Source organism: Rhamphochromis longiceps, linkage group LG14, assembly GCF_057381845.1.
Source record: "Rhamphochromis longiceps isolate RC_006_pf linkage group LG14, R_longiceps_female_GT1.1, whole genome shotgun sequence".
NCBI classification, from domain to species: Eukaryota; Metazoa; Chordata; class Actinopteri; order Cichliformes; family Cichlidae; genus Rhamphochromis; species Rhamphochromis longiceps.
This window is the reverse complement of record NC_140570.1, coordinates 18,864,248-18,885,433: the sequence shown is the minus strand read 5'-3', so window position 1 is coordinate 18,885,433 and position 21,186 is coordinate 18,864,248. Positions and strand designations below refer to the sequence as shown.

The following is a 21,186-nucleotide window of genomic DNA, read 5'->3' as shown; positions in this document are numbered from 1 at the left end:
CATGCCTGTTCCCTTAAGAAAAAACAAACAAAAACAAAACACCCAGCGTGTTTAGTGTGCTCGGTGGCGTCCTCTCTTGTCCATATTCCAGCAAAAGTTCAGAGTTAAAAAAAAACCCCAAAACATCGTGCATAAAAACAGACACGAATGGATGGCTGAGACTCAAAATGGTTGTTCATACATTCTCTTGCACCCTATATGCACATACACATCTGCTCGACCATTTGCATACACACACGCACACACACACACACACACAAGCAGTGCAAACAGTAATGGCAACCCCTCCTTACCCTTCTCCTCTTCCTTATTGCCCCCCTTTAACCCAACTGTAGGGAAAAATCCCACTCTTGATTTGTAACAGCAAGTTCCAGAAAGAGCACTTGTTAAAAAAAATGTAAAAAAAAAAAATGCAGAAATATGGCTTTACATTTAAAACCGTAACAAGTGATGAAATCAAACTTTGTCTCCCCCATCATCAAATTGCTGTGATTTTCCCAATCTTGATTATACTGGTTTTGTAAAACTCTATCAAGTACATTTATGCAGTCTGTGCATGAGTTGGTAGATTTTGGTGTGTGTTTATTTGTGTGTGTGAAGCATGGAACAGCTGGTAAAGAGGTGTTACTTGCTGGCATAACCTGGTTTTCAAAGTGTCAAGGCTCTGATGTGTTGCAGCAGAGGTCCCGCAGGGAAGCCTAACGCAAGCCCTGAGAGGACTTACAGAGACAAAGCTGCCAGTCTATCCACACCAACCTGCTGAGGTCAGTCATTCAGGGTCTGTGTGTGTTCATTCCCTACTACTATGATCTGTGTCTTGTCTGATTTGCCAGTATGTGTGCGTTAAAAACAGAATGAAAATGTGTCTTGTGCCACTTTCTTTTTCCTTTATTTTTTTTGTTGTTTTTTTTTGTTTTAAATTGTTGGTGTCGTTCAAATTTCCTCAGCAGTGCAAGTGTGTATGTGGGATTGTGATCGTGTGTCAGCCTGCCTGCTCATTCAAAAGTCTGAGGGATCATTCCCGTATGCTGGCAGAGTAGGAGAACTGAGGGAAGTGAGTACGCTGATCTGAATCCTCTACGTCTAAACTGTCATCTGGAGGGGAGAGAAGAAGATGATACAAAGATGAAACTAGACGTTAAAAAAACAACAACAACTTAGAGCTGCTTAGAAAAATAAATCCAAGCACAAAGAAAAGCAGCCACTTAAGTGCACTTACACTTGTCTGGAGGAGTTATTGTAATAGATTGTGCTGTGAACTCGTCGTCAAAGTAGCGCGTGTCCGTCTCGGATGTTACGTGTGGCTTGAAGGGTGGAATAAGCTGAGGAGAGGAAGGAAATCAGTCAGTTCGCATGCCAGTCATCCAGTTTCCCCCATCGTTTGTTTTCATCTCACCTTTTTGTCAATGACATCCTGCCAGTTAATGGAGGTGAAGAACTTGTGGCTCATCACTTCTTTGGCATCGTCTGGACCACCTCCGAGCCTGTAAACACAACAAAAACACCATCATCGTCACCACCACCCACACACTCACCAGCTACAAATAAATGTACAAAACACAGTCATTAGATGGGCACAACAAGCACTTGTTGTGTTGGTCTCCACTGACTTATATTTACCAATTTGTAGACAAATTTATTTTTCATTTCCTTACCATATGCAATGTGTTAGTAAGCCTGCAGGCAGTCCTTAATGTGCTAATATTAGTAGTTCTCCAACTATTACCAGAAACGCAGTGCTTGGTCAAAACAACAACTAATTACATTCCTGTTTATGGCCATTATCCTGAGCCAAAACAAATCAAGAAAGAACATGGGCTTAAATAACATGGTTACTCCTTTTATAGCTGAATACATGGTGCCCCTGAGCACAGTGGAAGATTCAGAAAACTAACAGAGTGCAACAAGTGCAGCTGAACTGCTGCCATGTATCCATTATGCTGCAGATAAAGTTCAAAACAATGAATAAATATTCATGTATTCAAGGATTTTAAGCTTTAATCAAAAACATATTTTAGGCGGTTTATTTTTGGTTAAGTGGCTGTAAAAATCTTTAAGGTTCAACTTAGCCATTTAATTCTCTCTCTAATTATTCTTCATAATATTCATAAAGTAGTGCTTATTGTGATGGGACAACTTGCCTCTGTTTGGGATCTTTTTTAAGCAGGCCTGCCAGCAGGGCCTTGGCCTCAGGAGCCAGGTTCTTGGGGAAGCGGATCTCCTCCATTAGGATAAGCTCAAAGAGGCGCTCATGGTCCTGGTTGTAAAAAGGCAATCGGCCACACATCATCTCATACATCACTACACCCAATCCCCACCAGTCCACTGCTCGACCATAATCGTTGTCCTCCAGCACCTGACAGGGTAGAAATGAAAAGTGTTGAGAAAGAAACCAAACAATGAAAATAGCGGTGCAGGAATATCAGTAAACATTTTTTCCATCACAAAAGAAAATTGGGAACAAGGTGGCAACAGACATCCTCTGATAAAATGGCCACTTTGAATACTGTGACTGGTCCTTTTATCAAGGTAATATTGTTTATCATCTATCCCACTTGTCTCATCCAGCTCTGTGTCACTGGTGCCTTTTTACATCATACTGTCCACAAACCACCCTCATGACAATAAAAGCAACCACTGAATTACCTCTGGTGCCAAGTACTCCGGGGTTCCACAGAAGGTTTTCATGGTGGCGCCGTCTGTGATCCCTTCTTTACACAAGCCGAAGTCTGTTATCTTTATGTGGCCGTCCTTGTCTAACATGAGGTTCTCCAGCTGTGCGGGGAGAAATTCAAATTAGAGTCAAATCAGCCCACAGCCATGCTGGGAAAATAATTTAAAATCGCATACTTATTGTACATATTAAAAGTGCTTATTTGTTGTCCTGTTGCAGTGTGACTGCAAAACTTGGATGCTTTGATGTGTTGCATCAGAGATGCTGCATGGAGTAATGATGCTATCAAGTCATTACTCCCTTACTAGCTAATCCCTATATATCCCTCCCATCCCTCCTTAATATATGTATACATTACTGTTATACAGTCAAAGCCAGAAATCCTCCTACCTTCAGGTCCCTGTAAACTACATTGCGTGAATGAAGATACTCCAGTGCTGACACTATTTCTGCACCGTAGAATCGAGCCCTGTCTTCTGTGAATACTCTGTCCCGGGATAAGTGAAAGAAGAGCTGCAAGAGAATTAAAAACAGGAAAGAGCTCAAAAAAATATTCGTAAATCCTCTCAAGACATTGGATTTCCTGAAAAGAAAAAAGCACATTGGAATACATTTCTCAAATCAAACCTATTCTTTTTTATTCATTAATGTGACCCAATACTGCAGTGTCCTCTATGTTTTTGCCCTTCTGCAACTAGCCATTTTCCAAAAGGTCACGCAAAGAAATGACACAACAGTAAGAGAAAGAGGAAGAGGAAGACTTACTTCTCCTCCATTTGCATACTCCATCACAAAGCATAGCCGGTCGTGTGTTTGAAATGCATATTTTAGTGTCTGTAAAAGAGGGAAGATGAATTACTGACTGTTTTATACTGATGAAAGTCCAGTCATTGTAGGAAAGCAGAAACTGAAACAACAATAGATGCACCGTTACCCACCGTTAGAAAAGGATGCCGTGTGTTTTGGAGAACTCTGCTTTCTGTAACTGTGTGTGCCACCTCATCCTAAATATAAACACACATTCAGTACTTGGAGTGTAAACAACACCTAACTAACTGCTCAGAATTCTGCTACTACACATATTGATGTGACAGGACTCACTTTAGCAATGATAACTTCTTTGCGCAGGATTTTCATGGCATAGTACATCCCTGTGGCCTTCTCCTTCACCAGGATCACTTTACCAAATGTCCCTTTGCCCAGAAGCTTCAGGTAGTCAAAGTCACTCATAGTCTGAGAAAACAGAGGTCAAAGATCAGCCGAGACAAATTAATGGGTCTACGAGTGCTCTTGAACGAAACTCAACTCTCAAAGATGCCACCAATGTTTCATCTTCGAACTCTGATTGGTCTGAAGGATGTGTTGTTATGTATAAATACATCGGAACTACCTCTATCTAAAATGTAAAGTAACAGCTACTGGACACTGCTGATGTATCCTAGCATGTTGATTTCTCGTGTTAATGACAGGCAACATGTTATGCCATGATGTAGTTCAAAATATTGCTAATTTTTCATATTGCATGAGAAACAAAAGCAACAAGATGGACTGATATTCATTTCAAAGAATTACTTCAAAGACTTGTGCAGGCCTCTGGTGTACAGAATGTAAGGGAGGTGACAAGGAGGCAGATCACAATTTGAATTATATCGCACAAACACAAAGTAAAGCAGAACACTTCAACTGGGATAAGATGTGATAGGAACACTTTTACCCCATAAATTAAGACTTCTTTACAGAACAACAAACTTGTATTTGATCAGTACACATTAACAGCTATACATGTTATATGTTTTTAATACTCAATAACAACCTCACTGGTTGTTATTTTCAACAATCTTCAAAATCAATTGAAGTGACTTAGCAATTGATAAAATATATAATGAAATGTTACCCTGAACTCCTTTAAAGATTGCTTCATCAAAACCAAGGGGGAAAAAAAAGCTTTGAGAAAGAGGCTTAAAGTTTGAACAACTTGCTCAATAAAGATGAGCTTAGCTGGACAAACACAGCATACACTCAGCTGCCAGGCACTGCTTGTGCAAATACTGACCACTTTTGTGTGGGATTTGGACACAGCAATCTCCATGTCCTCCATGCCACTGCTGTCACTCGGGGAGCCAAATTTGATCTCCATGGGCTCCTCATCCTGCTGCTGACTCTTCAGGCTGTTTGCTACCGCCTGGATCGATCGCATCCATTCCTCCCTGATTGGAGCAACACACATGCATCAAAGTAGTCAAAATTTAAATAAATCTCAGTGGGAAAATCTGTAGTCTAGCATGCTAAGTTTAGAAGGTAGAGGATAATCCGTGTACTAGTCATCTAGGGGCTGCTGGGATTTGCTACTTGGCAGAGACGATGTAAACAAAGCCCAATGACGAATGCTTGGGTTAGAGGTGAATAATCAGGCCTAATCTGGCCCTGAATTCTCTTTAGATTATGATGGCTGCTCATACTTGGAAACTAAATGGCTTTCAGTGAGTGTGGTTAACAATGACCCATTTATCGACTCTGGATTAATTCTGGTCCATTCTGTGTCTTTCCGTTTTTATTCTTTTAAAGCTGTTTTAAGATGTGATCAAAACTACATACTAAAATCAACTTGGTTACACAAAGGATTTTGTATCATATAAATTAAAAAACATATTGCTAACATTTGGATACCATGGCAACGCTATATAAAACTCTGCTGTTGTTTTAAATCTGTAATCTCCAAGACCGCACATGTATGATCAGTTCACTTATTTAAACTTGTTATGTATCTGAAACAAAAGAAAGGGCAAAATCCACTTCAGAGCAATTAAATAATAACTGGATATAAATAATAAATAACTGGAGTCTGGGTCTAGTGAAACAGCGCTCTGCAAATGATGATAAAGAAAACAAGGTTTATTGAGCTCAAGCAGAGTTTATGTCATCTCTGAACAATATTTAAGTTCATTTTTAGGATATTTATGTAGTATGGAGAGACAAATTACAGACAAAAGCCATTTTCACAAGTAAACAGAATTTTAAGATGCACCAGCCTAAAGCCACTGTGATCGACACTTTTCCCACAGAGAGTGGGAAGTCTTACCTCTCCTCATTGCTGTCTACATGGAAAGTCCGCTCAATAACGGAGGTCCACTGCAGACACCGAATGACAAACGTGTTGGGCTTGGGGCGCTCCGTCTTCATCAGCTGGCACTCTGCAAAAGCACAGACACTTCAGCTGAAGGCACCAACAATAAAACAGAGTTTAGATATTGCACTGACTCAAGTTTGTCAGCCAGAAGGGAAAGTTGACCTGCGACAGAGAAGTTGTTGAGTGGTGGGAGGTTGTGGTCACTGGACACCTCAGGCTTCTCTTTGTAGCCAATGAAGGAGCCATTGCTCTTTAAGATGAAGTAACGAGGACGCCATGTTTTAATATATTCACCTGAAAAACAGATTATTTATTTATTAATTTTTTTTAAAGAGAGGCCAGTGATGTCTGACTTTCCTATACATGTACTCGAACATCATTACACTGGGAATCCAATAAGGCTGTCACAGCTGTTCTCTGTCAATAAAGGAACCCCTGACAAGCTCACGAGAAGTAGCTAATACTTAAAATATAAAATTATGTCATTTAATGCAGACTCAGGTGATGGATATTGAACACAAAGGTCCCCTTACCTCTCTTGTGGAGCCATCCCTCTCTCACAACACTGACTTCATTCATGCTGGGGCAGAAGACTGTCTGGGTAGGGAGGGGGCTGCAGACAGGTTGGTGGAAATTGTGCAAGCTGTTCTTATTGGTCAAGTGCCTCACTGTGGCTCAGATAACAACAACAAAAAAAGAAAGAAATACCTGGAGGAAAGAACCAAGCACGCCAGTTAAATTGAGAATAACCAAGAAGAGTATGAAAGGTAAAATACAACAAAGCCAGTTAAAAAGCCAAGTTAAATAGATTATCTACATTCATTTAAATAAGAAACACGCAGAGCTGCACAGGATTATCGGAAAAGTGTAATGTTAGTTGTCGATAACTACTAAAAACGTTCCCTGAATGGACAATTCGGTTCCTCACTTTGAATAGGAACACATAGCCTCAAGTAATTGTTTTTAATGTTCACTAAGGTGCAGGGGAACGAAAATGAATACGAGAAGACACGATGCCTAAAGGAAGCAAAACGGTGAAGACAAACTGAAACTGACACACATGCACAAAGAAAAAAAAGTGTTGCTCTTGATGCCTATCTGACTGCTGTCATTGCAGCAATGTGCCTGAGTAAACTCTCCACCTTCTGCCACTTTGAAAAGCAACTCCACAACAAAAGAAAACTGCTGCAATTTGCACATCATTATCATGACCACTCCAGGTGCCGTCATCATTATCTCATGCAAATCTCTCTGACAAATCTTTACCACCCCCCGGTGTTTTTTTTTTTTTTTGTTTGTTTGTTTTTTTTACTGTCACGTTATAGCCAAACGTAGTAGATCCTCGTATTCGAGCAATAGCCAAGTGAAAGTGATCAGGAAATCAATGCCGCTCATCTAACAGTGAAATGGCTGAAACGCTGTGTAATGTCAAAAAGCAACAACGGCTCTTGTTAAATGTTTGTGGAGAGGCCTTGGTGATCCAGGGTCAGTCCTGAATCAACAGCTTATGTTAGATAATAGGTTTACCGGAATTTCGCAGCGTTTCGGTGAAAATGAAGGGGTTGAATATTACAGTGCGTACAGTCACAAAGACTGTTTGAACTGCCTTGTTTACAAAGATGAAACAGATAAGGCTCCCCTCGACTTCAGACTTTCTTTTTTTTATGACTATCCTTAGTTATCACAGCTTGGCCAGAATAATAGGTAATTGCTCTCTGAGATAATAAACAAGGAGGACATTTCCTTGTAAACTTACACCCCTTTGTTTTTACAGACGTGACCTCTCCTCCCAACACTACCAGCCAAGCGTTAAGGTTGTTTTTTGCCCTAAAATGCAGCAACTCTTAAAGAAACGGAGGCAAGCCGACATATATGCTGCTACTCTGTCGGAAAATATAATTTAATTCAAATTTAAAACTAAGCACCGTACTCAGCGCGACCACAATCTGCCAAACGTAAACATTACCGTAAAGTTAACACGTCCACATCCTCCAGTGGTGTAGCTAGCTAACTGAAACAAAGTCAACAAATGCTACTCCTCCAAGTCCAAAGCGGGCTCAAAGCTTCTCTAGCTTATGAGTAGAGTAGTTACAACACTCCCAGCTAACATTATAGCCGATGTGCAGCTAGGCCAAGTGGCGCGTCAGGTAGCAGCGAGGACACTGACCGTGACCGCATTACGACCAAACAAGGCAGCTAGCCAAAATATCCTTCAAGCTAGCAGCTAGTTAGCATGTTAGTTAGCCGTTTGCGGTATTTCTCGTTACTCTGGTTGTTCTTACCTCGGCTTCAGTGACAACGAAGAAGTCCCAGCCGTCGCTTCTTTGAAAAGGCTCGGAGCTACGCTATCGCAGAGCTACCCTCAGATATCACTGGAAGCGTGTGTGTATTGAACTCTGTCAATGATCACACAGCTTAGCGGACTGCTCGCCGAGCTTGTTTTCTTCTCTGACAACAACAGCGGTAGCGGCGGCGTGCTTGCTCAAGTCGCTGCTGCAGTTCTCTGTTGAAACGTGTGTGAACAGACCAGGGAACAGATTCCACTAAGGTGCGAAGTGCCGGGCAGGTAAATGCGATGACAAGTAATTAAAAAGAACAATCCAGGAGAAAAGAAAACGCCTCTTTGGAGTTTAATAAGGTTAGCACTGAAGCCCTCCGTCCCAGCCAGACAGTACAGCGGCCCCGCAGACTCACACTAAAAGGAAGTGACGTACGAGACCAGAGAGGGGTCCACTGCACCTGAACGGTCAGTGTGAAAGTACATCAAGTGCTTTGCTGTAACCTTAGCCTGAAAGAGCTGGACTGAGTGACAGGGAGGCAGTCGTGTGAAACAAGCCAAATTAATGTTAATGGATCTCAAGTCAGTCAGCTAGGAGTTTTAAAAGCAAACAGAGTCACAGCTGCAGTGTAGCATGTAAAGTGGAGGGATTAAAGAAGACAGAGGCGATTTTATTACCACTACATATTTTATTATTTAAATGTCTTCTAAAACTGCCCCTTTGTATTATAGCGTATGAATCACTTCCTTAAAAACATCAGAGAGGTTTACTCTGCTGCCTTTGCTGCTTTCGCTGCAGGTAGCGAGCACGAGCTTCGCTCACTGTGGTTTCGTCGTTTCGCTTCTCCAGCTTCTTCATTGCATCCTCATCAGAAACCTCTGGAAGATTTAAAAAAACAAACAGAAAAGCACCGCACAGGTTAACCGTTTTAAATTCACCCTCTTTGAGCTATTTTTGATGGTATCTCTCAGTAATGTGAGTACAGACCAAGAACCACAATATTATATAACAATAAATAAATACATACATCATAAATACATATTCTGACAAGTCAGTTTTATCCTCTTCCATTTAATATAGTACCAAATCACACCAACAGTTGCCTCAAAGTGCTTTATAGTGTAAGGTAAGGACCCTACACAAATACAGAGAAAATCCCACGACCCCTTATAAGCAAGCACTTGGTCATAGTGGAAAGAAAAAACTCCCTTTTAAGAGGAATAAATCTCTTGCAGAACCAGAATGATTACATTTAGAGTGGTGTATAACACATGGTGAAAAGAGGTGAGAGAAGTCAAATCCAAACTGGGAGTTGGTTTCACAGAAGAGGGGCCTGAAAGCTGAAGGCTCTGCCTCAGATTCTACTTTTAACAACCTGATTGTCTTTTGGCGGCTTCCCTGGACTCCCATTTTGTCATTTCCTCGGCTGTAACTTCTTCTCTCGCCACACTGCTCAGTTCATAGGCGTCCACTTCATGGAGTTTGGGTAATAAATCTTTCACCCACTCATATCGAATAGGACAAACAGTCCGGATGTACACCCGTGATGTCGCCAGCACATCATGGAAGATGACCCAGTTCAGCTCTCCCTCCTGGTCAAATAGCTTGAAGCCACAAGAAAAACTCAGTAAGTTTATGTTGCAGTTTGAATACAGAGAATTATTTAAAGCAAAAACATTTTTAAAAATCATTTACAGATGAGGATGGATGAATGTGAACCATTGATCCATGGCCATCCATTGTACAAAACACCTTTCCAATAGACCTATGTGGGATGGGATAAAGCAATACATCAACAACCACCGTGAATTTATAATCTTTTATATATAATGAATCCCCAAATGAGGCCGTATAGCATCATTTCAGATACCTTCTTGCAACGTTAGTGAAGTATCCTGTGCAGAGGCATCGCCTAAAGAGTTCACTCTTGTTGCCATCAAATGTTTCTACAGGGAAATCTTTTTTCTAGAAAGCAAGCAGGCAGATCCACAAACAATGAGAAGCAATATGAACAAATTAGCAGAGCGTCGCAGTGATGTCAAAAAGCTTTACCTGCTGGAGTCGGTGGAGGATGTCTCGTAGCTGAGTCTCCACACTAAAGGCTGACTTCAGCGCCCTCCAGTGGATCCAGTTCTCTTTACACCACGCTGAAGGTCGATCACTATAGAGCAAATAAGAGGCTCACACAGCGGCTCACAGATAAAGTCATGCAATGTGAAGTTCTAGAGGAAGAAGTGGAAAATAGAAATGCATCTTGTAGTACTAATCGATTATTTTCTTCACCTGGATTTGCAGGACTGAAAGACACTGAGAAGTGTGGCAAAGTCGTTCATACTGCCAGTCTTTGCAGCCAGCGCTCGGTGCTTCTTATCTGCCTCTTTCTGCTTATCAGGGTGGCCTGAGGGGAACAAGAGATCAGCCAACACTTTGTGAGCCGAAAGCTTTATTTCATACCATGTCACCTGCCTTCCCCATTTGGTAGAATGTGAAATACATACACAAATAAACCAGCATATCAGTAAATAAATGGACTGTATTGTATGTATAGCTTATTGTCCCTGTTAGAAGACATTTCCTTTAAATTATCAACATTAAAATTTACTGCGGACCTGGCCTGATGAAGATGTTCTCCACCGACAGCATGGCCGCCACAGCAAGCAACAGGTCTTGGCAGCCGAGGGAGGCAGCCTTGAGCAGGGCCCTGGTGAGGCCTGGGTGTAGGGGGAACTCCACCATCAGCTCCCCAAGCTTTGTCACATTTCCTCTTCTACAGCCCAAACATCAAAGAGATAAGAGGATAAGAGCTCATGAAATTTACACAAGACATTGTGTAAATTTCATGCCCCTGAAAAAACAACAATACACTGGATTTAAAAAGTCTACACATCCTTGATAAAATGCCATGGTTTTGTGATGTAAAAAAATCACAAGACCAAGATAAATGATTTCAGAATCGTTTCCACGGTTATTGTGATCTAGAATAGTGGTCTCCAAACCCCGGACGTCGGACTGGTACTGGTCCGTGAGTCGTTTGGTACCGCGAGAGTTGAGGCTCAGGTGTGAAATGTATGGTTTTCAGGGGTTTTATCGGTTTTCAGCGTTATTTTGTTATCATTTTTATCGTTAACTCTGTTTTCCTGGGTCTTTTCACGTGTGTTATGAATAAATCTTTTTTTTGGTACCGGTACTAGTTTTATTTTGTTGTATTTATCCGCGACACCTTAAAGGCCGGTCCGTGAAAAATATTGTCGGGCATAAACCGGTCCGTGGCGCAAAAAAGGTTGGGGACCGCTGATCTAGAACACATATAATTCAACTGGTAAACAATATAAACTTAGATAAAATCAATTTTAAAGTACAATAATCTAGTTGCATAAATATGAACACTAACACTTTGTTGACATTTTTGATTTTAATACAAAATTGAGTCCTTTTTGGGTAGGAGTCAGCACAGCAATTGTTAACTTGGTAACTTGCCCACTCTTCCTTGCAAAAGCGCTCCAAAGCTGTCCGATTGCAAGAGCGTATCCTGTGCACAGCCCTCTTCGGGTCACTTCAAAGATTTTCCATTGAATTTAGGTCTGGGCTCGTGCTGGGCCATTCTAAAACTTCAATCTTCTACTGGTGAAGCCATTACTTTGATGATTTGGGTGTATACTTTGGATTGTTGTGGTGAAAGGGGAAATTCCTCTTCATCTTTCTAGCAGACACCTGAAGACTTTATGACAAAAATGACTGATATTTGGAACTGTTTGTAATTTCCTCCCACTTGACTAAAATTCCAGTCTCAGCTTAAGAAAAACAGCCTCTAAAGCATGTTCTTGCCACCACCATGGTTCACCATGGGTATGGTGCTCGTTTGGTGATGTGCAATACTGTTTTTTCTGCCAAACAAACCTTTTGGAATTATGACCAAAATGTTCAGCCTTGGCCACATCACACTATAACATATTTTCCAACACACTTTTGGAAGACTTCATGTTTGTTCAATGTATGCAAAATTTAGCTGGGATCAGATGTTTTTCTCTATAAGAAAAGGCTTCCATCTTGCCATCCTTAACCACAGGGACTGCTGTCACATGTAGTGCACAACCAGTTCTTGCCAGAAGTTCAGGCAGCTCCTTTAATGCTCCTGTAGTCCTTTTCACAGTAATGTCACTATGGCTCAGGCAGTAGAGTGGGTTATCTACCAATCAGATGGTTGGTGGATTGCTCCGACTCCTCCAGTCCTGATGTCGAAGTATCCTTGGGCAAGATGCCTAACCCTCAGTTGCCCTCAGTGCATCCGTAAAGTGTATGTGAGTGTTATAAAGCACTTAAGTAATACATAAAATCACTGTATGAGTGCGTGTGACTGGATGAATAAAACCTGTGGTAGAAAGCACTTTGAGTGCTCATTGAGTGGATATTTACAGAAGTAACATTTGCACAATATTTTCTCCACTTGTTGATGATAATCTTTGCTGTGTCTTGTGGTGTATTTAATGACCTAAAGTTTTGTCCTTCCAACGATGATGCTTTGTAGGCTCTTTGTGGACCAGCTTGTAAGATGCAACTAAAGTAAATGTAAGAAAAATCCTACAAGAACAGCTGAACTTTAACTGATGGCAGATTGGTGATTGGTGTGTTTTGACCATAGTCATATCACTTATTATAAAAGAGTGTACACACTTACGCATTCATGTTTGTTTTTTAATTGGGTGGCACATCTTATAGTTAACATTAAAGTTTGGAAGTGATTTATCTTGCTGTCATTATTTTACATTGCAAAAAATTTAACTTTTATAGAGGTGTGTAGACTTTTAAATCCACTGTACTCACCTGTCGATGGCATCAAACTGGTAGAGCTGCTTTAGTGCTTCTAGTATGAATCTTTCCTCTGGACAGTCCAGATAAGGAAACCTTAAAAACAAATCAACCTTGTTAATGAATAAATCGGTGACAACAGGAAGGCAAAGTTAGTTAAACTACACTGAATAAGAAACTGAGACAGAATGAGGTAAAAATATACCTGATGACATCATGAATTCCCAGGCACTTCAGCGTGAGTATCACAGCGGTCAGACTCGTCCTCTGGATCTCTGGAATTGTGTATTCAGGCATACACTTCTCCCAGAATTCCTTGGTATAGATTCTGAAACATTTCCCAGCTGAAGTTCTTCCAGCTCGACCCGCTCTCTGCTGCGCCTCACTCCTGATTACAAAAAAGATACATCAAGTCTCTGTTAAAGCTGTACGCAGGTCTAAAATAACTTAATTTTTTCAGAAACTCACTTTGAAATAGGCACAACCTCCAAGATATCCATGCCCACCCTCGAATTGTGGTTGAGCTGCTTCACGAAGCCACTGTCCACAATGTACCTAAATGTGGACAAGAATAGCATGACGATGTGTTTGCCAAAAGGTGTGAGAGAGACTGTTAAACCACTGGACCGACAGTCTTTACTCACTTTATGCCATTGATGGTGAGAGAGGTTGCAGCAATGTTTGTGGCCACGACACACTTTCTTATTCTTGGAGGTGGTGGCTGAAAGATCTGCCGTTGTTGATCTAAGACAGAAAAAAAAAAGAAAGAAAAGAAGATGACATCACAGTAACACCACACAAAGCTGACACTGGCTTCAATCTGACACAACTGTGTGTGTTTACCAGTAGGCATGGATCCATAAAGGGGCAAAATGAGAAGGCCATCCACTGATTGGTCTGTTACATCATAGCGATAGTCTATGCACTCGGCTTTCTCGAACAGCATGTCACAGGCGTGTTCAATCTCAGACTGACCTGTCAAAAAAAAAAAGGAAATAATGTGGCTGACTATCAATATTATTTTTAATGAGTATGTTGCAGTCTTGATATTTGATGAAGACTAATCATTATTTGCCTGTCAAAAACACCAGAATATCCCCAGCCATTTCACTAGTGTGAATGTCCAGAGCCACTTTCACAACCTGTGGAGCAGAAGGTGTAAAATCTGATAAACGCAAGCCAAACACATCAATCTACAACATATCTAAGCTTACCTAATCACTAACAATTATTATTGGCTAAAGCAGTGCCTGATTTCCAGATGACCCTGAGTACCTCTTTTACATAACCAGTGCTTTCCAGATCTTTAGGTCCAACAGCCGACCCAAACGTGCAGGTTACAGGAAACGTCCTCCCAGGAATAGCGAAGACGGGGCAGTTACTAAGAAAAGCTGATAGTTTGTCCGTTTCCAAAGTGGCCGACATCACCACCACCTTCAGAGGGAAGGATCGGCCCTTGGTGGCCTTGGCTGGGTCAGTGAAGACTTTCTTTATTAAACCCAAGAGAATGTCCTTGTAATAAAACACACAGAGAAACAAACTTAAAAGGGGGAGAAAAAAAAACTTTCACCAAAAGGTGGCAGTGTTTGAATGGATAACTTTAGTGCAGTTGTTTACCCCATTCAGTGTTTCAATCTCCTATGTTGTTTTTAAATCATTTTGTATATTTGCTATCTTGAAAGATGAGTTCTAACTAATCTAATGTTTCTATGTTGTTTTAAAGACTACACAGTGCATGCTCCTCTAACTACCAAAACATTTGAGTACGATTGTAGCAGGAGCTACCCATGATGGGTGCATGTAAACCTTGGCCCACCACAGATATGACGTCACAGAATTTGTTTTTTTAAAGGCTGTAATTCAGTTTTTTGTTCATTTGTTTGTTTGTGTTTGAGGGCTGGAGGTTTTGGTTTAAGGTAGTTGATAAGCTTTGTTATGTGTCAGTGTCCTAACAACATGATGTTAATTACTCTGGGTGAGGAGGGTGACTCACTGTGTTAAGGCTGCGTTCATGGACTTCATCCAAGATTATAACACTGTACTGAGAGAGTGCAGGGTCTGCCAGCACCTCCCTCAGCAAACAGCCGTCTGTCATGTACTTCACCACCGTGTCCTGGCTCAGGCACAAACAAGTGTGTGTCAAAAAAAAAAAAATACTGAAAACACGTATTTTCTGCAGGGGATAAATTATTATTATTATTATTATTATTATTATTATAGGTAGTAGTAGTATTATAATTATTAGATTTTTTTTTACCTGTGACGTGCAGTCATCAAAGCGGACCTGATAGCCAACTTCCTTTCCCAGAGTGCACTGCATCTCCTGGGCTACCCTCTGGGCCACAGTGATGGCAGCGACCCTGCGCGGCTGAGTGATGCCAATTTTGCCATCTTTACAAAAACCTGAAAAAAAAACAAACAGACAAAAGTTGGCCATCGTTTTCATTTAATGGTCGCCACACTAACTTCGCACTATTCAGACGGTTCAGTTCAGGTACACTGCATGTATATGGTGACTTTACGTGCAGAATTAGAGTATGTCTGTGTGTTTGACAATAAAAGTCAGCTTACCTGCTTCACGCAGGTACTGTGGGAGTTGTGTGGTTTTCCCGCTGCCAGTCTCACCGGTGACCACCAGGAAGCTGCAGTCTCTGACAGCTTGAATTAGTTTGCTTTTGTGCTGATAGATGGGCAGACGTTTTGACCCGTCTTCTTTTGGGCTCCATTTCGCTGATTTTGACATAACCGACAAAACTGAATGTGTTGAGCCGTGCGAGGATTTAAACACGTGAAACACTGACCTTAACAGTGCCGAGCACACTTAAATTAATCTTTGCGGCCAGAGTCTTTATAAAACTTTACAGAGGATCGGCTTATTTAAAAATTTGGTCCTCTCGTTTCGAAGGCGACACGCTACTTCCTCGGCTTCCGCAAACTAAACTCATTCTCCATTTTTATTGGTCCTTTTTTGGACACATGACCTAGGCACCTTCACAATAAAAGTATATGGATTTTTTTTTCTATTTTTACTTTTATTGAAATCAAAACTTGCTGAGAGGGAAAGTTGCCAATCCAACCATAAATCTATATAAAACCTTAACCCCACCATGTATTAAAATATTTTCTCTTTACATTGCTCTTTATAAAAGCAGTAACGGGATCTCTTACATACCACATTATTATAACAACCTCTTATTAAATGTAAGCAATATACATTTTTACCGCAGTGCTCTAAGGATCCATTTCTGGATATGATCACGACGTAACTCATTTCTATCTAAGACAATGATGATTTGATGAACTTCAATAAAACCAATCCCATATGTGCAGTGCATTTTACTTCCTTTGGGGAGTAAAATTTATACAGTTAGTATGCACTATGTATCACTTTAAAGAAGTCAAAAACAAACAAACAAAAATCCAGAATTATTCCGTCTCTAATATATCTACAGATCAAGTCGGGACTTCTCTTGGGCTTTTACTCTTCTCGTGACCTGTTGGAGTGGAAAACGGAATTGTTGTTTTGTGTTGTTTGTCACATAGTGATAAATAATTCTGAATATTTAGGATAAAACCTTGGCATTAGTCTGCTACCGTGCTGATTATCTTTAAGGTGGGGATACCATGACTGTGACTTTGACATGAATGTTCCAAAATGGGGTATCAGAATCAGGCACAGCAGCTTCCTTTGACAAAAGCATGACTGCAAGGACCTGATGCAGCTTGCTTTCTCTCCCTATTCATCTCCTGAACCTGAAGGTATTTCAGATGTATTATTGGCTAAACACAGATATGAGTTAGTCTTAAGGAAAAGTGTACCTCCACTGATTATCGCCGCTAGATTTTTTATTTAATATGATAATAGCCTAAAACAGTATCAGGAAGTCATTAATGGTATAAAATCAGTGTGTGATGTTCATCATGTGACAAATGATGACTAACAGCATACTGCAGCAGCAGGATTTTATGTCCGTCTGCGTTCATAAGCAGCTGAACCTTTTGCTTTAAAATGAAGCCTGTAAACTGGCTTTTGTATTATCTGCTAACATTTTACTGAGTATATAATTACATATATGCTCCTCCAATTTCCAAGCTGCAGCTGAGGTCTTTAAAACTAAAAGTGAAAAGATGACACTAGACTACAAATTTGAATAGGTCTTTTTGGGAATGAATAGTGAAGTTAATAAGGTCTGTGTATGTTTTAATTGAATGTAACATATACAGTGTCAACTATGATTGCTGTATTTTTACACACACACACACACACACACACACACACACACACACACACACACACACACACACACACACACACACACACACACACACACACTGTTAATAGGAAAATTGTACTTAGTAGTCAGTATAATCTTTTAATGATATAAGTTTGCATATGGTAGAATGCTGCATGTAATTATTTGTGTGTAGAAGTATATAGTTGGTGGCATATTGAAAGAATGTCTCATCCTAGGAGGTCTGTAACATTCTAGCGTGTTCACCCCCACATCCTAGGAGCATGGCAGAGGTCGTACCTTGTCTTATTGTTTTACGGTAGGATTAACGTAGCTATGTCAGTTTTAGTTTAAGTGCTTCTTTACATATAGATGAACTGTTGGATTTTCCAGACCAGCAGGTTAAGGGAAGTCGTTTATGGGGCCACACACACACACACACACACACACACACACACACACACACACACACACACACACACACACACACACACACACCTCCACATTCCAATTTAAGGAACAAACGCTCACTGAAGTATAAATAAAGACCGGGGCAGTTTCTCAGTGCGAGTCTCTCAGTCTGGAGGCTGCCCTTGCTAGCAAGAAGTTCTGTGTGTTTCTCTTCTCTGAGTCTTTACTGAAGAAGTGTTTTAGAATATATTTCTTAACACACACACACACACACACACACACACACACACACACACACACACACACACACACACACACACACACACACACACACACACACACACACACTGTGCAAGAAAGTTGGGTCTCAATATAATATTAAAGAGTTAGAGCTATGCATAAACCACAGTTAGGTGTGAAAGCAACTATATCTCATTCCAGAGGTGAAGAGTACTAGATGTTACTTGTTACACATGTATAGAAAAAAATGACATTAAATGCTGTTCACCTTTACTTTATAATTATACAGGGAAACAGGAAGACATACAGAGAGTGCAGAATTATTAGGCAAATGAGTATTTTGTCCACATCATCCTCTTCATGCATGTTGTCTTACTCCAAGCTGTATAGGCTCGAAAGCCTACTACCAATTAAGCATATTAGGTGATGTGCATCTCTGTAATGAGAAGGGGTGTGGTCTAATGACATCAACACCCTATATCAGGTGTGCATAATTATTAGGCAACGTCCTTTCCTTTGGCAAAATGGGTCAAAAGAAGGACTTGACAGGCTCAGAAAAGTCAAAAATAGTGAGATATCTTGCAGAGGGATGCAGCAGTCTCAAAATTGCAAAGCTTCTGAAGCATGATCATCGAACAATCAAGCGTTTCATTCAAAATAGTCAACAGGGTCGCAAGAAGCGTGTGGAAAAACCAAGGTGCAAAATAACTGCCCATGAACTGAGAAAAGTCAAGCGTGCAGCTGCCAAGATGCCACTTGCCACCAGTTTGGCCATATTTCAGAGCTGCAACATCACTGGAGTGCCCAAAAGCACAAGGTGTGCAATACTCAGAGACACGGCCAAGGTAAGAAAGGCTGAAAGACGACCACCACTGAACAAGACACACAAGCTGAAACGTCAAGACTGGGCCAAGAAATATCTCAAGACTGGTTTTTCTAAGGTTTTATGGACTGATGAAATGAGAGTGAGTCTTGATGGGCCAGATGGATGGGCCCGTGGCTGGATCGGTAAAGGGCAGAGAGCTCCAGTCCGACTCAGACGCCAGCAAGGTGGAGGTGGAGTACTGGTTTGGGCTGGTATCATCAAAGATGAGCTTGTGGGGCCTTTTCGGGTTGAGGATGGAGTCAAGCTCAACTCCCAGTCCTACTGCCAGTTTCTGGAAGACACCTTCTTCAAGCAGTGGTACAGGAAGAAGTCTGCATCCTTCAAGAAAAACATGATTTTCATGCAGGACAATGCTCCATCACACGCGTCCAAGTACTCCACAGCGTGGCTGGCAAGAAAGGGTATAAAAGAAGAAAAACTAATGACATGGCCACCTTGTTCACCTGATCTGAACCCCATTGAGAACCTGTGGTCCATCATCAAATGTGAGATTTACAAGGAGGGAAAACAGTACACCTCTCTGAACAGTGTCTGGGAGGCTGTGGTTGCTGCTGCACGCAATGTTGATGGTGAACAGATCAAAACACTGACAGAATCCATGGATGGCAGGCTTTTGAGTGTCCTTGCAAAGAAAGGTGGCTATATTGGTCGCTGATTTGTTTTTGTTTTGTTTTTGAATGTCAGAAATGTATATTTGTGAATGTGGAGATGTTATATTGGTTTCACTGGTAAAAATAAATAATTGAAATGGGTATATATTTGTTTTTGTTAAGTTGCCTAATAATTATGCACAGTAATAGTCACCTGCACACACAGATATCCCCCTAAAATAGCTAAAACTAAAAACAAACTAAAAACTACTTCCAAAAACATTCAGCTTTGATATTAATGAGTTTTTTGGGTTCATTGAGAACATGGTTGTTGTTCAATAATAAAATTATTCCTCAAAAATACAACTTGCCTAATAATTCTGCACTCCCTGTATGCCTGTGCAAATTTACGCTGATTTGTTTTCTATTTCTTTTATAAACATAACGACGTTTGCTGATGACACCACCATCATAGGACTGATCGACAACAACGATGATTCAACCTACAGAGCGGAGGTTCAGCATCTGAAGCAATAGTGTGACAACAACAGTCAAGACCAAGGAAATGGTAATCGACTTCAGGAGAACAAGGCGATCTGAGCACTCTAGCCTCTACATTAATGGTGAGGAGGTAGAAAGCTTTAAGTTTCTCGGAGTCCACATCTCGGCCAACCTTACCTGGTCCGCAAACATTTCCCACTAGGTAGGGAAAGCACAATAAAGGCTGTACTTTCTGAGGAAGTTTTGTCAGGCCCAATTACCCCAGAGACTGCTAGTAAACCTCTACCGCTCCACCATTGAGAGCCTTCTGACCTACTGCTGCACACTCTGGTTCAACCGCTGCACTGTAGAAGACAAGATGAAACTGCAGCAGGTGGTGAGGGCAGCAGAGCGAGCAATTAGCACTTCACTAACCCCCCTCAGAGACATTTGGCAGACTTCAGTGGAAAGCCAGTATCATCATCAAGGACCCCTTGCACCCTGGACACTCACTTTCCCCCCCCTTCTCTCAGGCAAAGGCTTCAGGTCCATCAGGTCAAAGACACCTTTGAGACTTTTTACTCTTCAAAAAACAGCAGTTTGAATCATCCACAGTGCAGGTTATAGGGATCATACAAACTCACTATTTTTGCAGTCTGAAGTATTGAAATTTGCTGATCTAGTGAAATTCCAAACAGCACAAATTCTATTCAAAGCAAAAAAGAAAAAAAAAAAAGAAAAAAAAAAGGAACTGCCAGGTAATATTCAGAGTATGTTTTTTTTTTTAAAGAAGTTATAATGTAAGGGGTTTTTGTAATTTCAAAATAGGGAAGGTACGTACTACAAGAAAAAGCTTTTGTGTTTCTGTGCATGGAGTGAAACTGGAACAATTTGAATATGGAATCGAAGCAATGTTGAAACAGTTCAAAGAGAGTTAAAAAGATATGATCTTCTTGAACCTATAAAGAAAGAGAAAATGTTGAAATTAAGTAAATGTCTCTATCTAGAAAATTTCATGATGTGATATTATAGTATATATTATAACAAAAATCTGTTCGGTATTTTTATTACAGATTATATCAGTAAGGAAGCTGACTAAATATTGACTGATAACTTATGGCAAAGAGGTCAGATTATATATGTGTGTACTTCTTCCCACTTCCTTTCGACATGTAACTGAATCAGAAGCAATATTGAAATATATTAATATTATTCTGTATAGTATTTTTTTCTCTCTTGTTTTATTTGCTATGTACCTGTATATTGTTTAAATGATCGAAATAAATGAACAAACAAACGAACAGACTCAACAGAAGCTTCTACTCGCAGGCTGTCAAACATGCACCACCTCCACCCTGATTGGAGGATAACTGCACTGCCAACACTCATGGACATTACACTTTATTTATGAACTATAATCTTTAAACTGTATTTATTATAACCGTACTTATAGTAGCCCCC

The 21,186-nt window shown here is 40.6% G+C and overlaps 2 protein-coding genes across 4 annotated transcripts; both read right to left on the bottom strand.

The window, feature by feature from the left end:
• Positions 1–880: 880 nt before the first annotated feature.
• Positions 881–8,511, bottom strand: akt2 (AKT serine/threonine kinase 2). 2 transcript variants are annotated; one of them, XM_085429184.1, is made up of 14 exons: positions 8,084–8,511; positions 6,335–6,414; positions 5,964–6,095; positions 5,754–5,865; positions 4,728–4,881; positions 3,776–3,907; positions 3,613–3,678; positions 3,440–3,508; positions 3,065–3,187; positions 2,647–2,775; positions 2,142–2,356; positions 1,397–1,484; positions 1,220–1,322; positions 881–1,095 (listed from the first exon to the last, which is right to left on the bottom strand). In XM_085429184.1, exons 2-14 carry the CDS (start codon positions 6,378–6,380, stop codon positions 1,016–1,018), a joined length of 1,449 nt encoding a protein of 482 aa, XP_085285310.1. In that variant the 5' UTR covers positions 6,381–6,414; positions 8,084–8,511; the 3' UTR covers positions 881–1,015. The 2 variants fall into 2 exon arrangements, with proteins under 2 accessions (XP_085285310.1, XP_085285308.1); XM_085429182.1 differs by having other exon boundaries at positions 6,335–6,509; positions 8,084–8,510.
• A 237-nt stretch (positions 8,512–8,748) lies between these two features.
• dhx40 (DEAH (Asp-Glu-Ala-His) box polypeptide 40) lies at positions 8,749–15,830 on the bottom strand. Of its 2 annotated transcripts, none has more exons than XM_085429180.1 (17): positions 15,458–15,830; positions 15,144–15,289; positions 14,880–15,059; positions 14,162–14,398; positions 13,962–14,028; positions 13,730–13,861; positions 13,531–13,630; positions 13,355–13,441; positions 13,092–13,274; positions 12,902–12,982; positions 10,690–10,847; positions 10,364–10,478; positions 10,133–10,241; positions 9,951–10,045; positions 9,776–9,845; positions 9,456–9,684; positions 8,749–8,958 (listed from the first exon to the last, which is right to left on the bottom strand). In XM_085429180.1, the coding sequence occupies exons 1-17, from the start codon at positions 15,627–15,629 to the stop codon at positions 8,837–8,839; spliced, it is 2,283 nt and encodes a 760-aa protein (XP_085285306.1). In that variant the 5' UTR covers positions 15,630–15,830; the 3' UTR covers positions 8,749–8,836. The 2 variants fall into 2 exon arrangements, with proteins under 2 accessions (XP_085285306.1, XP_085285307.1); XM_085429181.1 differs by having other exon boundaries at positions 14,880–14,999.
• Between the last annotated feature and the right edge of the window lie 5,356 nt (positions 15,831–21,186).

Bases quoted from the DNA above. Each gene is read 5' to 3' on its own strand.
- akt2 (XM_085429184.1), bottom strand. From the start codon at position 6,380: ATGAATGAAGTCAGTGTTGTGAGAGAGGGATGGCTCCACAAGAGAG. The intron at 3,509-3,612 runs GTGGGTAACGGT...CCTCTTTTACAG, and splicing joins CACGGCATCCTTTTCTAACG to ACACTAAAATATGCATTTCA. The intron at 1,323-1,396 runs GTGAGATGAAAA...TCCTCTCCTCAG, and splicing joins AGGATGTCATTGACAAAAAG to CTTATTCCACCCTTCAAGCC.
- dhx40 (XM_085429180.1), bottom strand. From the start codon at position 15,629: ATGTCAAAATCAGCGAAATGGAGCCCAAAAGAAGACGGGTCAAAACGT. The intron at 10,848-12,901 runs GTGAGTACAGTG...TTTGGGCTGTAG, and splicing joins CAGTTTGATGCCATCGACAG to AAGAGGAAATGTGACAAAGC. The intron at 9,846-9,950 runs GTATCTGAAATG...CATCCCACATAG, and splicing joins TTCACTAACGTTGCAAGAAG to GTCTATTGGAAAGGTGTTTT.